At 45.2% G+C, this 12,423-nt stretch overlaps 2 protein-coding genes across 6 annotated transcripts in view; one reads left to right on the top strand and one right to left on the bottom strand.

The window, feature by feature from the left end:
• TSC22D1 (TSC22 domain family member 1) overlaps positions 1 to 9,171 on the bottom strand; it is a 132,320-nt gene extending 123,149 nt beyond the window's left edge. For 4 of the 5 annotated variants that reach the window (XR_006213499.1, XR_006213491.1, XM_042974744.1 and 1 more), the window contains exon 1: positions 5,607 to 9,071. Coding sequence is in view for 3 of the 5 variants with exons in the window: in XM_042974744.1 (XP_042830678.1) it covers positions 5,607 to 8,485 (2,879 nt within the window). In the remaining 2 variants the exon portion in view is untranslated. Of the gene's footprint in view, positions 1 to 5,606; positions 9,072 to 9,095 lie in introns of those variants that run through there. The other variant, XM_042974691.1, reaches the window with a different exon arrangement.
• LOC122241908 (atherin-like) lies at positions 8,675 to 12,144 on the top strand. Its single transcript, XM_042998341.1, has 4 exons — positions 8,675 to 8,788; positions 8,887 to 9,200; positions 9,482 to 9,621; positions 10,314 to 12,144. Exons 1-4 carry the CDS (start codon positions 8,675 to 8,677, stop codon positions 10,466 to 10,468), a joined length of 723 nt encoding a protein of 240 aa, XP_042854275.1. The 3' UTR covers positions 10,469 to 12,144.
• The last annotated feature ends 279 nt before the right edge of the window (positions 12,145 to 12,423 follow it).

The raw sequence follows: 12,423 nt of genomic DNA, 5'->3' as shown, positions 1-12,423 counted from the left end.
CCAACTAAGGAAAGGCTATAGAACATGAAAGATAAAGACCAAACAGATACAAACTAAAAAACAAACCAGGAGGGCACAGGTCACACAGGGAGAAGAAATCTTTAAATAAAAAAAAAAAGTAATATTTATATATTCAGACAGCTATGAGAAAGTACTATTGTTATTAGAACAGGATACGATTTAAAAGGGGCAAAGGCAAAAAAACAAAAAGCAAAGGCTTTGGGAAATTAAATATATGGTAATATAGAAAACTCAACAGAAGTAGAGCAAAAAAGAAAATGAGATAGAAAATAGGAAAGAAAATACAAGAAAATCAGAAGTCAAAAATGTCCATTATCCTAATAAGGAATTTAAGGAAAAAAAAAACCAAAAAACAGAAAATGGAAAGAAATAATCAAGACCTCATTCAAGAAAAAGTCCCAGAATTAAAAGATGTTTCCAGACTACAAGGGCATACCAAGTACTCAGCAACCCTGAGGGTAAAAAGAAACCTACCCAAGGAACCATCACTGTAAAATTTCAATACTGGAACACTGAAAACAGATTCAACCTTAAACGCTTTCAGAGAATTAAAGAATGAGACAGAGCAAGAGAGAGAAGGGTAAACAAGTCAGAAAAAAAGGAAAAACAAAACATATATATACAGGTCACATACAATATATAAGAAATCAGAATGGCTTCAGACTTCTCAAAAGGAATATGGAAGTTAGAAAGCAATGGAGCGAAATTATAAAATAATACAATTTTACAATGTAGTATTCTTTACCTAACCAAACCACCTTAAGTGTCAGGGTAAACTAAAATCATTTTTTCTTTTAAAGATTTTAGCTTTACGGAATCTCTGCACCCAACATGGAGCTCAAACTCATAATCCTGAGATCAAGAGTTGTGTGCTCTACCAACTAAACCAGCCAGGCACTCCTTAAAAAAAATTTTTTTTTTTTTTAGGTAATCTCTACCCCAATGTGGGGCTCAAACTCATGACTCTGAAATCAAGAATCTCATGCTCTACTGACTGAGCCAGCCAGACACCCCTAAAACCATTTTAAAATATCAAGTAAGCCAAGAATGAACATGACAAGGATCACTGCAAAATGAAATCCAACCACAGGAGAAAGTGAAGGGAATCCCACAATAATGGATGTGTACCAAGGTGTAGAACACAATTAGGTCCAAAGTGGAGGTCAGAGGAATATAAGAGACTGCCTAAGGAAGATAAAATTGATAACACCTGATATGTCTGAACATCTCAAGAGACATTTGATGCAATGTTGAATAATGATAATTACAGAAAAAACTAAGCCCGGGGTGGGGCAGAGACATTGAACTTCAGCCAGATCACCCTATGGTAAAACAGTCAGTAAGTCACACTGAGACTAGATAAGCTCTTTAGTCTCCTAAAGTGCAAGCAGATGACCAAGAATTACCAGACCTCTGAGGAAAGGCTCTATCACAAAAGGCAAAGCAAAAATGGGTAAAAAGGCATACAAAAATGGGGGAAACAGAATTTGGAAGAAACAGAAAACTTATTCTAGGTAGTATATAGAAATATATATACTATATATTCTAGTACATTATATGTACTAGATAGCTGGGATGGGGTGGAAGGAGGTAGGCAAGTGCAGTACATTGTACAGGACATGAAGAGTGATATTTTATAAGAACACTAAATGATCAACAATGATGTAATCATAGCTATTCAGAGGAAAGGGTACTTGGAGGAAGGGGGATCAGCTGAGTAGGTGATAAAGTTAAATTTTCATTTTCTTTCCAGAAGTTCAAAAAGCCAAAACACAAGCACAAAGTATTTTATTTAACACACACTATGTAGGGCATGTGAGTTAGACACAGTTCTAAGGGCTTTCCAAATTCATTTCCTGTAACAACCCTGAGGTAGGTACTGCTATCCCCATTTATTGAAATGAGCAACATGAGGCATAGAGAGGTTAAGTAGCCCAATGTTACATAAAACTAGGTTCAAACCTAAATAGTCTTATTCCAGAATCTATGCTCCTAACCATCTAGCCATGTTGCATATCGAGTAGCAATACAAGCATGTTGTCTACAACTAGGAGGTAAACATAACAATCATCCGAAAGAGATAAAAGTGACTGCTTTGGGGAATGGAAACACGGAAAGGAAGGGGGCAGGAAGCTTTTGTTTGTTTTGATAACCATGTAAATTATTTGACTCTTTAAGTTGTGGAGGTACAACCTAAATAAAATTAAAATGTACAATTTAGTACTTTTATTTTATCTAATGTTGCCATCCTCAGAAGTAGGCAAAATGAGTATTACTCCTATTTCATAGGTAAGAAAACTTTCATTCCTCTTTAATAAGTATTTGAGGGCCTACTATATAACATGCACTGTATTTAAAAAATAGGTATCAATTCACCTCAAATAATGATGAGGTGAAAGAGGTACAAAAAGTCTTTTTATTCTTTTCTCTTCAATTTATTGTATAACTTATATGATCCTGTATCTCTAACAGCTGTGCTTAAGACAAGGGATAATATAAATTGTAAATTGTGACAGAAAAAAAGAGAAAGGTCTGCTCATTAATTTGTCCAAAAAATATTTAGTTCTTGTCCTTGAGGAACTCAGTGTCTTATGTGGAACATAATTATAATTGAATGTGTGCAGTGCGTTCAATAGAGGAGCACTAAAAAGTGTTAAGGAAACATTCCCTGGGTGAAGACACTGCTTCAGAGGGAACGTTTCTGAACGGAGTCTTGAAGGATGAACAGAAGTTTGACCAATTTCACACAAGAAGCTATACTAATAGTTGCAAACACAAAAGACTATAGACCAGTGTGGAATACCTACACCTCCACTGTGTTATAAAGGTGACTTCATATTAAAGGCTAAAATAAGACATTAAGATTTTTTCAAGGAGCTTTAAAAAAAAAAGATACATAATCTTAATGCCTGATCCATGTTTCTAAGTTTTAGTGTTGCCCCGTGATCAACTGAAATCATTTTCCACATGTCTAATAAACATTTTAAATTTTAAAGCGTTAAGAGTATTATTTCAAAAGAAGACTAAAGAACAACCACCTTTCATTTGTCTTACCGCCAAAAAGTTTCACTGTTAACATGGTTTTTAAGTCATAATATTGAAATTATAATGTACCCCTTTCTCCCATGAGACAGAAATTGGTGACCAAGCCCCAGACAATGCAAGTGACATGGAAGCTATCATGGGAAGAAAAAGAAAGAATTTTTTTTAATCGTTATCACTTCTTGTAGATAGTCTCAAATTTCCTTCCAAGGGCAAACTTAAATGAAACTTTTCTTTTTCCAAACTTTAGTGATAAAAGAAATAATTTGCAGTAAAACACTGTAAAGAAAATAATATGCATGTGTTCCTTTTTGACCTTTATAGGTATTTTAGGGGTGAAACATTTTAATTTTTTAGCATTTAAAGGATGCCTCTGAATCAAAAATTTTCTGGTTCTGATGACTTAATTTTGATGTTAACTAACAAAGGATCAAAAATGTAGTAAATTCGAAACAGGTAGCGTCAACTCAACTTACTTTATGCCAGTACTTGATCATACTTCTCAGTATCTCTTTTTGTCCCTTAAATTCCAAACCTTTCTACATAATTTGCCCCTAAATGATCTTCATCTCAGTTACTATATGGAAAAATTAATTTTGTACTAAACATCTTAAATTGGGCCTCTATCCCTACAATTAAAAAACCTAACTGTAAGTAGCAACATCTGACTTTAATTGTCTGGAAAAGCAAGTTGTGGAAAGCTCTATCATGCCCTACCACCAGGGGAGAAAAAGGAGAAAGTCATGTCAGGAGACCACAAATGGTAATTAACAAAAATCATGGCAGGTTTCAATTCAAAATGTGTGGTTTTCATTTGTGCATTTCATCTGTCTTTTATTTCTCTGAATTTAGTATCCACATAATATACCTGTTTTTTTAGGGGCTTCACTCGATCATGCCTCTTAGACTCAGAAAACATTAATATTTGGGGTAAATAGTTCTTTAAAATTATGAATATTAGCAATTACAGATAAATATTAGCATATGAAACAAACTTTTATCGATGATTATAATGACTATTAAAGAAACTACCTCCCTAAAAGAGCTCTATCTACCTTTTAAGGACAATTTTGTACACAAGATACAGATTATATTTGGTTCGGTAACAATGTTTTAATTATATGATTACTGGAAAAATTACAAAAATCTTAAAAGACAAGATTTTAAATTATTTCAATTAACCATGCCTTTGCCTTACATCTGTCAAGTAACTTAAAAATGTTTATCATGAAAACCTCACTGCAACATTTGGTCTTTGTTCTTTTTCTAAAACTGTAATTCTTTTGGAATACCCTCAATTTTTCCAAAGTGAAAACCAAAAATACACATTTAGAATATAAATTTCCAATTAGTTTGGTGAAAGTTCAATCACAAAAATCTCCAACTAATACTAAAATAATTAAATATCTTTAGAGCTTATTCAGAGTTCCACAGTTAAAATGAATAGCCTTTGTCATTAACTCCTATGATACTATTTTGATCAAGGTTAGTCACAGACCAGCAAATCTGTGAAAAGAACATTCCTTTAAAATTCAACTTAGTTTAAAGCAATGTAGAATCATTAGAGATTTCACAACTTTTGCAGTCAGCTTCAAAGACACAATTGGAATCAATAGCGTATTTAAAGCATTATTTTCAATTCAAGTAAGAAAACACTAGTGGCTTAATAATGTATTTTGACTATGTTTTTATTCTTTTTTTTTTTTTTTTTTTTTTTTGGCAACGAAGGGAACAGGTGGAGTAGATTAGCAGGGGAGCAAAGTCTTATGTTCATGCGTCTATAAATTCAACCCTCCAAGACTTTTCCTACTCTTTAAAATGGCTACCACCTTGATCTATACAAAAGAAAAAAAAATGTACAGGACACTACTATCAAAGATAAATTTGGTTATTTTGACAGTGTTTACCCTCCTGCCCCCCCCCAACATACTTTTTAAGATTCCCATTCCTGTTCTGTTCAGATAAAATGACCATTAAATAAGTACACAAAAGTTGGTTAATTACAGTCTGTGAGGGCAACCTATAAAACCGAGACTAGGTCATCTTTCCTACGAGGTCTAAGAAAAGCATGTAACATTATCTTCCACAGACTAAGATCAAACACAGTAGAAGTGAAAAGGATTGCCCAACCTAGTAAAGGAGAAACAACCGTGGGAACCACAACCCCCACTCAAGAGATGCTCATAAGGATTTAGTAATTCAAGTGAATAGATAAATATTATATGGCTTAGCAAAAATTTTGTTAGTAATCTTTTCAAAAAGCATTTTATAAATAACAAAAGCCATTTGGTGCCCCTAAACCTATGCTTAATATTCAGTAACTACTGTCAAGTAGTTTACATGTTACTTACACCCATTTGCTATCCACTCTGAAACCATTCCATAACACTCTTGCTCTAGGAAACTTACCACAAAAATGCATTTTCACATACAAAAATGGAAAAATATGTAATGCTTTCGACAAATCTTGTGCATCTATACAGCTACTAAATAAATTAACTCTGAATTTGTTGAATGTCTGCAGAAACATGGCATGATCTTACCTCTCATCCTCGCCATCCACCAGGGGTGTCGTCAGCGGTAGCACCTTCAACGGGAAAAGAGAAGCAGGGGCTGCTAGGCTGCTGCTACTCCCATCTGAAACTGCTGACATTCCCCCACTGTCACCACTGATAGTCTGAGGTAAGCCAACTAAGGAGGGTTCCGCTGGGCGCCTGGCATCTTCAATTTGGCTTCCAATTGCCTGAGCTAATGATTGTGCAGAGAACTGAGTAGAACTTAGTGGTATCTGTTGTGCCAAAGGCAGATTTATGTTACTGGCTATCAAGGGAGGTTGACTAACACTTTGAACCAAATTACCATTTTGAGTGGCAGGGGTTTGTGCTATATTCTGTGGTGGAACCAAGTTTGTTGGGGCAGAAGGCATTCCAGAAGGACCAGTTGAACTAACCTGACTTGTAACAGAAATACTACTAGCAGAGGGCAAAGGACTAACTGCAGGCAACGGCTGCGAAACAACTTGAGCTACCGATTCTACTCCTTGTGGCTGGGGAGGCACAGTTAACAAGGTACTCTGGGGTGCAATGACCAACTGTTGAGGAAGGCTTGACGCACTAGTTTGAACTCCCTGATGAATAATCGCAGTTTGAGCAGGTGGAACTATTTGTGAAGATGGAGGAGCACCTTGCTGAATAACCGAAGGTGTGACTTGGGTAGAGGGCTGCTGCACTGCAGTAGGTATGTTTGCTTGTTGACCGATATTTGCAATTTGACTGCCAGTAGGTACAACAGATACTGCTGTTTGAGCCTGGCCAACAGGCTGGCCGGATGCCCCTGCAGGTTGTGCTTGGATTGCCGCGGGCTGCACCGGCAGCTGGATACTCTGTGGCTGAGCCGTAGGAATCACTGTCGCTCCTGCTCCCACTCCTGCAGAACTGGGCTGTCCGGAGGACACTGCTGTTTGAAGAATCGGCTGCTGCTGCACATACTCTGAAGGATTCTGAGCCACGGATTTACCATGGCCTGGGACCATCTGGGTAGAGACAGTCGGCTGCTGTTGTCCATACTGTAACGGTTGGGGTGGTGCTCCTGGAAGGGGGGCTTGCACTGGAGGAACCGTCTGAGAATACGGTAGTTGGGGTTGAGCCAGACTGGAAATGGAAGGCTGCTGACCTAAAGCCGAAGTTACACCAACCACACTAACAGGTGACGGCTGGATACCAGTTGCAGCACTGATAGTGGCCTGTAGAGGTACTGGCTGAAGACCTTGCTTTTGAGGATAGCTCAGTTCTTGAGACTGTAATTGTACTTGCGTGATCTGTGACTGAGAAATACTCTGTGGAATGCTAACTGCTGAAATACTCTGGGGACCAGGGCTACTGAAATCCATCTGGGGAAGAGCCATACCTTGAAGAGCTGGTTGCTGCTGCTGCACCACCACAGTAGGGGCTCCCATCTCTCCGCTTCCCACACTCTCCGTGTAGTGACTCAGTGTGCTGACACTACTGCTCACTGAACTCCCACTAGTGCTCTCCCTCTCCGAAGTCACTTCTGTCGGGTTCTGTTTCACAGTTTCCACCACTTTATTTATCGCCACACCTTCTGCAGCAGGTACAGCATTTTCTTTTTCATAGAACTCGGTGCAAGTCCATCTGCCTTTTTTAAAGGGTTCAGAACTAGAATCTAACTTCACAACTCTGAACCTTGACGTGTTAACTGTTGGTGGCTGCTGCTGACCCGAAAGGGACCCCGCAGTCATCCCTGCAGCTGCACTGGGGGCACTGTTAACAACAGCGGAGGAGGATATAGTACCATTGCCCATGCCACTCAAGATATTCACATTAACACTGCTGCTAACTCCAGGCCCAACACTCACAGTAGCAGCACTAGGAATATTGCTTGCATTTATATTAGCATTACCAAGTATGCTGCTTGTCACACTAGGATTAAAACTACCCACGGCAGTAATGTTGACATTACTCATTGTATTAGTGCCAGTAACAGAACTTATACCTATACTGCCAGTAGTACTTGGAGCACGGATATTAGTCATTACAGATCCAGGTGAGCCACCGGATGATACAGCAGAAGTTGGGGCCGCTGCTAGAACACTGTCAGAGCTTCCAGCTGCAGAGAGTTTTCTGGATACTGGACTGGAGGGTGGCCCTCCAGGAATGGATGTACTGGCCACACCAGCATGGGATGGATGGTGATGCCCATGGTGTAGGTGGTGCCCATGATGGATGTGATGGTGGTGATGGAGGTGGTGTGGATGAGCATTCCCATTGATCACAACGTTCTGTTGTGGAAGGTGAGGCAAATGAGGCTGCGGAAGGTGGGGCTGGTTGGGAGAGACTGCCCCAGGTGTCTCAGCTTCCTGGAAGTTATTCAGAGTCTCTTCTGAGGAGCTGCGTTCAGGCTCCCCTAAGTCAGTAGCCCTGGAAAGTGACACATCAAGGATCTCGGAAGAAGACAGATCTTCCGTGTGAGACTCATCCAGGTCATCATAGCTCTCGGTGTCCTCTGCGATACTGTTGTTAGAGCTGATGCTGGCGGAGATCTGAGCCGGGGTAACGCTAGTTATCTGGAAGCCACTTTTCTTTTTCATTTGAGTTCCGCCTGGCGCAAGAGGCTGTGCCTGCAGCTGAGCCTGAGAGAGGAGGTTCAGGCTTTGTGGAGGCGGAGGCTGTGGTCCCGACGTAGAAGATGCTGCAGGAGGTGGCGGCTGGAGCAGCGACGGAGGCGGAAAATCCTCGGAAGATGTGGCACTACTACCAACGCCGGTACCTGCTGCATTGAGAGCAGAGGCGCTGCCACTACCGCTGCCCCTTCTAGGGAACATTGCCGGGTGCGCCATCTTCCTAGCACTAATGTCTGCAGCGGCCGCGGCCGCCGCGGCGGTGGACTCAGGCGGCTGGTGCATTGTGTCGGGTACCGGGGGGCGGAGGAGGCGAGTGCAATTTCCTTCTGCACCGTAATCTTTGTATTCAAGACGCCGGGGAGGAAAACGGGACCTGACGCTCCGCCCGGCGCGGTTCCTCCTTCTCCTCCTCCTCCTCAGCCGAAGGCGCCGGCCGCTCCTGCCTTCGAGGGCGAGCTTCGGGAAGGGAGGATGAACGAGGGTGAACAGGGCGGCCAGGGACCCGAAGGGGGGACCCCTTCAGTCCTTCGCCATTCACTTTCCCCTCTAGTCTCACACCCCCCTTTATATTCCGCTTCACGTGGGGTGCGGGGCAGGAGGGAGGGGAAGACAAGGCAAGGGGGAGACAAGTGGAGGGGGTGGGAAAACCGAGAAATGCCCACCTTCTCCCGACAACTCAAAAGCCACCTCAACCCCTCCTCCCGCCGCGGCGGCGGCGGCCGCTGCAAAACCCTCCCGGTCGCTCTGCACGAAAGCAGCGCGGAGCGAGTGTCGCCTTCCCCTCGCCACCCCCAGCGCCGCCGCCGCCGGCGAGCCCCGAGCTCAGTGTCGCTCAAACCTCCCCTCCCGGCCCCGCTGTCCCCGCTCGGCCCTCCCCCCACGCCCCTCGGACCCTTTCAAACCCCCTGGGCTCGCGGCGGCTGTTCCGTGAGCAAACGCTGGCCGCGGCTGGGGCCGGGGCGGCGAGGCTCGGAGCGGGGCGGCGGCGGGGCGCCCGGTACGGTGAGCCCAGCAACGAGGCGCGGGCGGGCGCGCAGAGACGCCGGGTCCTCGCGGAGCACGGCCGGGGCGCGGCGGCGGCACTGGCAGCGGGAGCCCAGGGACCGCTCCATCACTGGCAGCCATGGAGCCCGAGCATTTTCCTCCCTCAGGGCAGGCGCCTCGGCTCGGCACACGTCCTCGGGGAGGAAGGGGCCGGCGCCCGAGCCTCCCCGGAGGGCGGCGGGATGTGCGCTAGCGCAGAGGGGTGCGAGCTGCTCCTGTCCTCTTCCTCCTCAGCCGGCTCGTCCTCACCCTGCTGCTCCCGCGGCCCGGGCGGGAGGGGGCCGCAGGCAGCTGCGGCTCCTTTCTCGGCGGCGTTGGTGGCCAGACGGGCTGGTGCAAGCGACTGCAGCCGACGCCGTTCAAAGGAACGAGAGGTGGGGTTGGTCGGTGTCGGCAAACGGGGCGGGTGAGTGGGTGGGTGCCGAGGGAGGGCGGCGGGCGGGGAGGGGGCTGTGGTGGTTGTTACTAGTGCTCTTCTCCGGCTCCACCGTATCCCCCAGTCTCTCGCGGCAACGGGAGAGGAGGGACCAGCGCCCGAGCGCAGGAGGAGGAGGAGGGGCGACCGTCGGCGAGAGGAGGCGGCGGCGGTGGTGGCGGGGGGAGGGGGCAAGCAAAGGAGAAGGAGGGAAGATGGCGTCTGCGCATGCGCCCCGGCGCCGCAGACATAAAGCCGGGTCCGGCGAAGAAGGAGGCGGCGGGGCTTCGGGCCTTGCCGAGTGCTGGGTCTCCCGACGGAAATTGCCGAAGACTCGCGGCGGCGCCGACGCCGAGGGTGGTGGGGGTGGGGAATTTCGGCCGGGGGAGCGAATCCGGGTCGGCCAGTGAGGTTCGGCCTGAGTGGGGGGTGGGGCAGGGTGGGGGCGCGCGCAGGTTAGGTGTGTCCGCTCTGTTCTCTCACGCGGCCGGTGCGCGCGCGCGCGCGGGCACGCGGCAGGGGAAGGGGCGCGGTGGGGTGGGGCCCGCGGAGGCTGCTGGAGCCTTGGGTCTCTGGCGTACGCGTCCTGGATGGTGTTCCCCCCGCCCCCCTCCCCGCCTGCGGAATGGGTAATGAGGCTTTTCTCCGCAGCAACAGCATCACGAGTTTCAGTTCCCAGGAGCCCGCCGCCACCGCCACGATACGACATGAGTCAGGCTTTCTTCCTTGGCGCGTGGCGGAGCCCTCCCTCCTCCCCCTCGCCGCACCTGGGCTCACCCCCGGCCCTCGTCGCCCGCGCCCTCTAGGCGGAGGCCCCTGTGCCGGGAGCTGCGCGGTCCACGGAAAGCCGAAGTGTCTTCGAGATAGGTGCTGCCTTTTGTGCAGTGTCGTTGCGGCTGCCATGCGGTCCCCCCCTCGCCCTTCGACGAGCAGGGAGGGCCAGCCGCCAGCCAGCGGGCAGGCAGATGTTGCAGCTGTTTGCTGTTAACTACCTAAGTGCCTCCCGGGTAGGCTCTTCGCTAGAGAGGGCGTGCTTGCAGTCCATCCCTACCTGGAGGGAAGAAGCAGCCCAGCCCAGTAAACTAATTGACCTCAACAGGTGGAGCTTATCTCCAGCAGAGATGTCTTTTCGTTTAATTGTCCAGGCTATATAGCCCCCATAGGTTTGAGTTAAAAGACAAAGTCCTAGTGGTAACACAAGTGCAGTGATAAATGAAGACTACCTTTTAGGGTTGGAAAAGAAAAAGAGCCTACTGTAATTTCAGTTAAAAAAAAAAAAAAAACCTGCATGGTCTGAGCATAGTTCTACAAAGCAACGTTAGGTTTGATTGGAGGCAGTTTACTGGAAGTTGCTTCCCTAGCATTACACGTCAAAACATTCTAGCTCTAAACTAGAATGTACTACTAAGCGAGAATGTACTTCTCGCTCAGGAATTAGCAACGAACTGATATGGAAAACCCTAGAGAGGTTTTTTGGTTTTTTTTGTTGTTTTTTTTTTTGACCTAGGTTGTTGAGCGACTAAACTTTTATGGTTAGACTTCTAATTCAGGAAATCTCACAGATTTACAGATCTATAATCCTATTTCAGGAGCTTGTTTAAGCATAAAGAGCTGAATTCTCTTGCAGAGTTTTATAGACCTCTAGTTGTCAATTCAGCGCATTACCTTTAGGATTCTCTAAACTATTTTCTTCATTCCATCCCTCAGTGTCTCCATTCTCCTATATTACTGAACAGAAATGCACCCTCAACGTCCTGTGTATATCCTGTATCAAAGCCATGATGTATTGCTGTTATTTCTGTGGTCTCCGCCCCCCTCCCCCCCTCCACTCAACCAAAACCGCAGGACTACATTTTTCACCTTAAATTGCTAATGTGGAGCTCTGCACTAGGTACAAAGTAGGTGCTCACAAATACTGAAATTGGTGTGGTAATGAAAATCAAATACATTTGAAGAGATCGTACTTGTCTTATGATATTCATAAATATATGAGTGATTGTATTTTTACATACCCATGGCCATTTGTGTATTTTACAAAAATCATCTTTTTAATACCCTCGACAGCTTTTGTTGCAAGTGAAAAGGATGGTTAATAGGGGCCATCCTTTGTCGAAATGTAAATCTGACATACTATTTCAACAGTTTGTGAATGGAAAAAGAAGCTATCTTAGCCACTTGAACCTGCAATGGAATGTAGATAGGCAAAATGTTTCTTTGGACTAGTGTGAAAGAAAATGCTCTTGATCTCTAAAAATGTTGCATTAGGCCCACCCCAAACAACAGCTCAACACCCCCACTTGGACCCTAAATACCCTCTATGATTGTGCTGATATGGTTAGAAGCAGAAGAAACAAAGTCTTAACCCAAAGTTGACAGAATGAGGTGAGATAATCCTATAAAAGCAGATACTTGTTCTGATAACCAGTAGTAAAGGATATTGTTTAGGGCTGTTTTGATGGAAGGGGAGTAACATTTCTTTTAAAAGGAGCTTTTTTGGTGACGCCTGGGTGGCTCAGAAAGTGTCCCACTTCAGCTCAGGTCATAATACAGAGCCTGGAGCCTGCTTCAGGTTCTGTGTCCCCCCCCCCCTCCCCCTCCCTCTCTGCCCCTCCCACACACTCTGTCTCTCAAAAATAAACAAACATTAAAAAAAAATTTTAAGGAGTTTTTTTTTCTTAACTTCCAGGAGAATGTAAGTCATAAGAAAATAGTCTTTTCAAATGTATTTCGTTTTTGTCTGCCATATCACTTTGCCATTCCT

The sequence above is a fragment of the Panthera tigris genome, chromosome A1 (assembly GCF_018350195.1).
Source record: "Panthera tigris isolate Pti1 chromosome A1, P.tigris_Pti1_mat1.1, whole genome shotgun sequence".
NCBI classification, from domain to species: domain Eukaryota; kingdom Metazoa; phylum Chordata; class Mammalia; order Carnivora; family Felidae; genus Panthera; species Panthera tigris.
This window is presented reverse-complemented; position numbering and strand designations above follow the sequence as displayed.

Bases quoted from the DNA above. Each gene is read 5' to 3' on its own strand.
- LOC122241908 (XM_042998341.1), top strand. From the start codon at position 8,675: ATGAACGAGGGTGAACAGGGCGGCCAGGGACCCGAAGGGGGGACCCCT. The intron at 8,789-8,886 runs GTGCGGGGCAGG...ACAACTCAAAAG, and splicing joins TATATTCCGCTTCACGTGGG to CCACCTCAACCCCTCCTCCC. The intron at 9,622-10,313 runs GTGGGGTTGGTC...TTTTCTCCGCAG, and splicing joins GCCGTTCAAAGGAACGAGAG to CAACAGCATCACGAGTTTCA.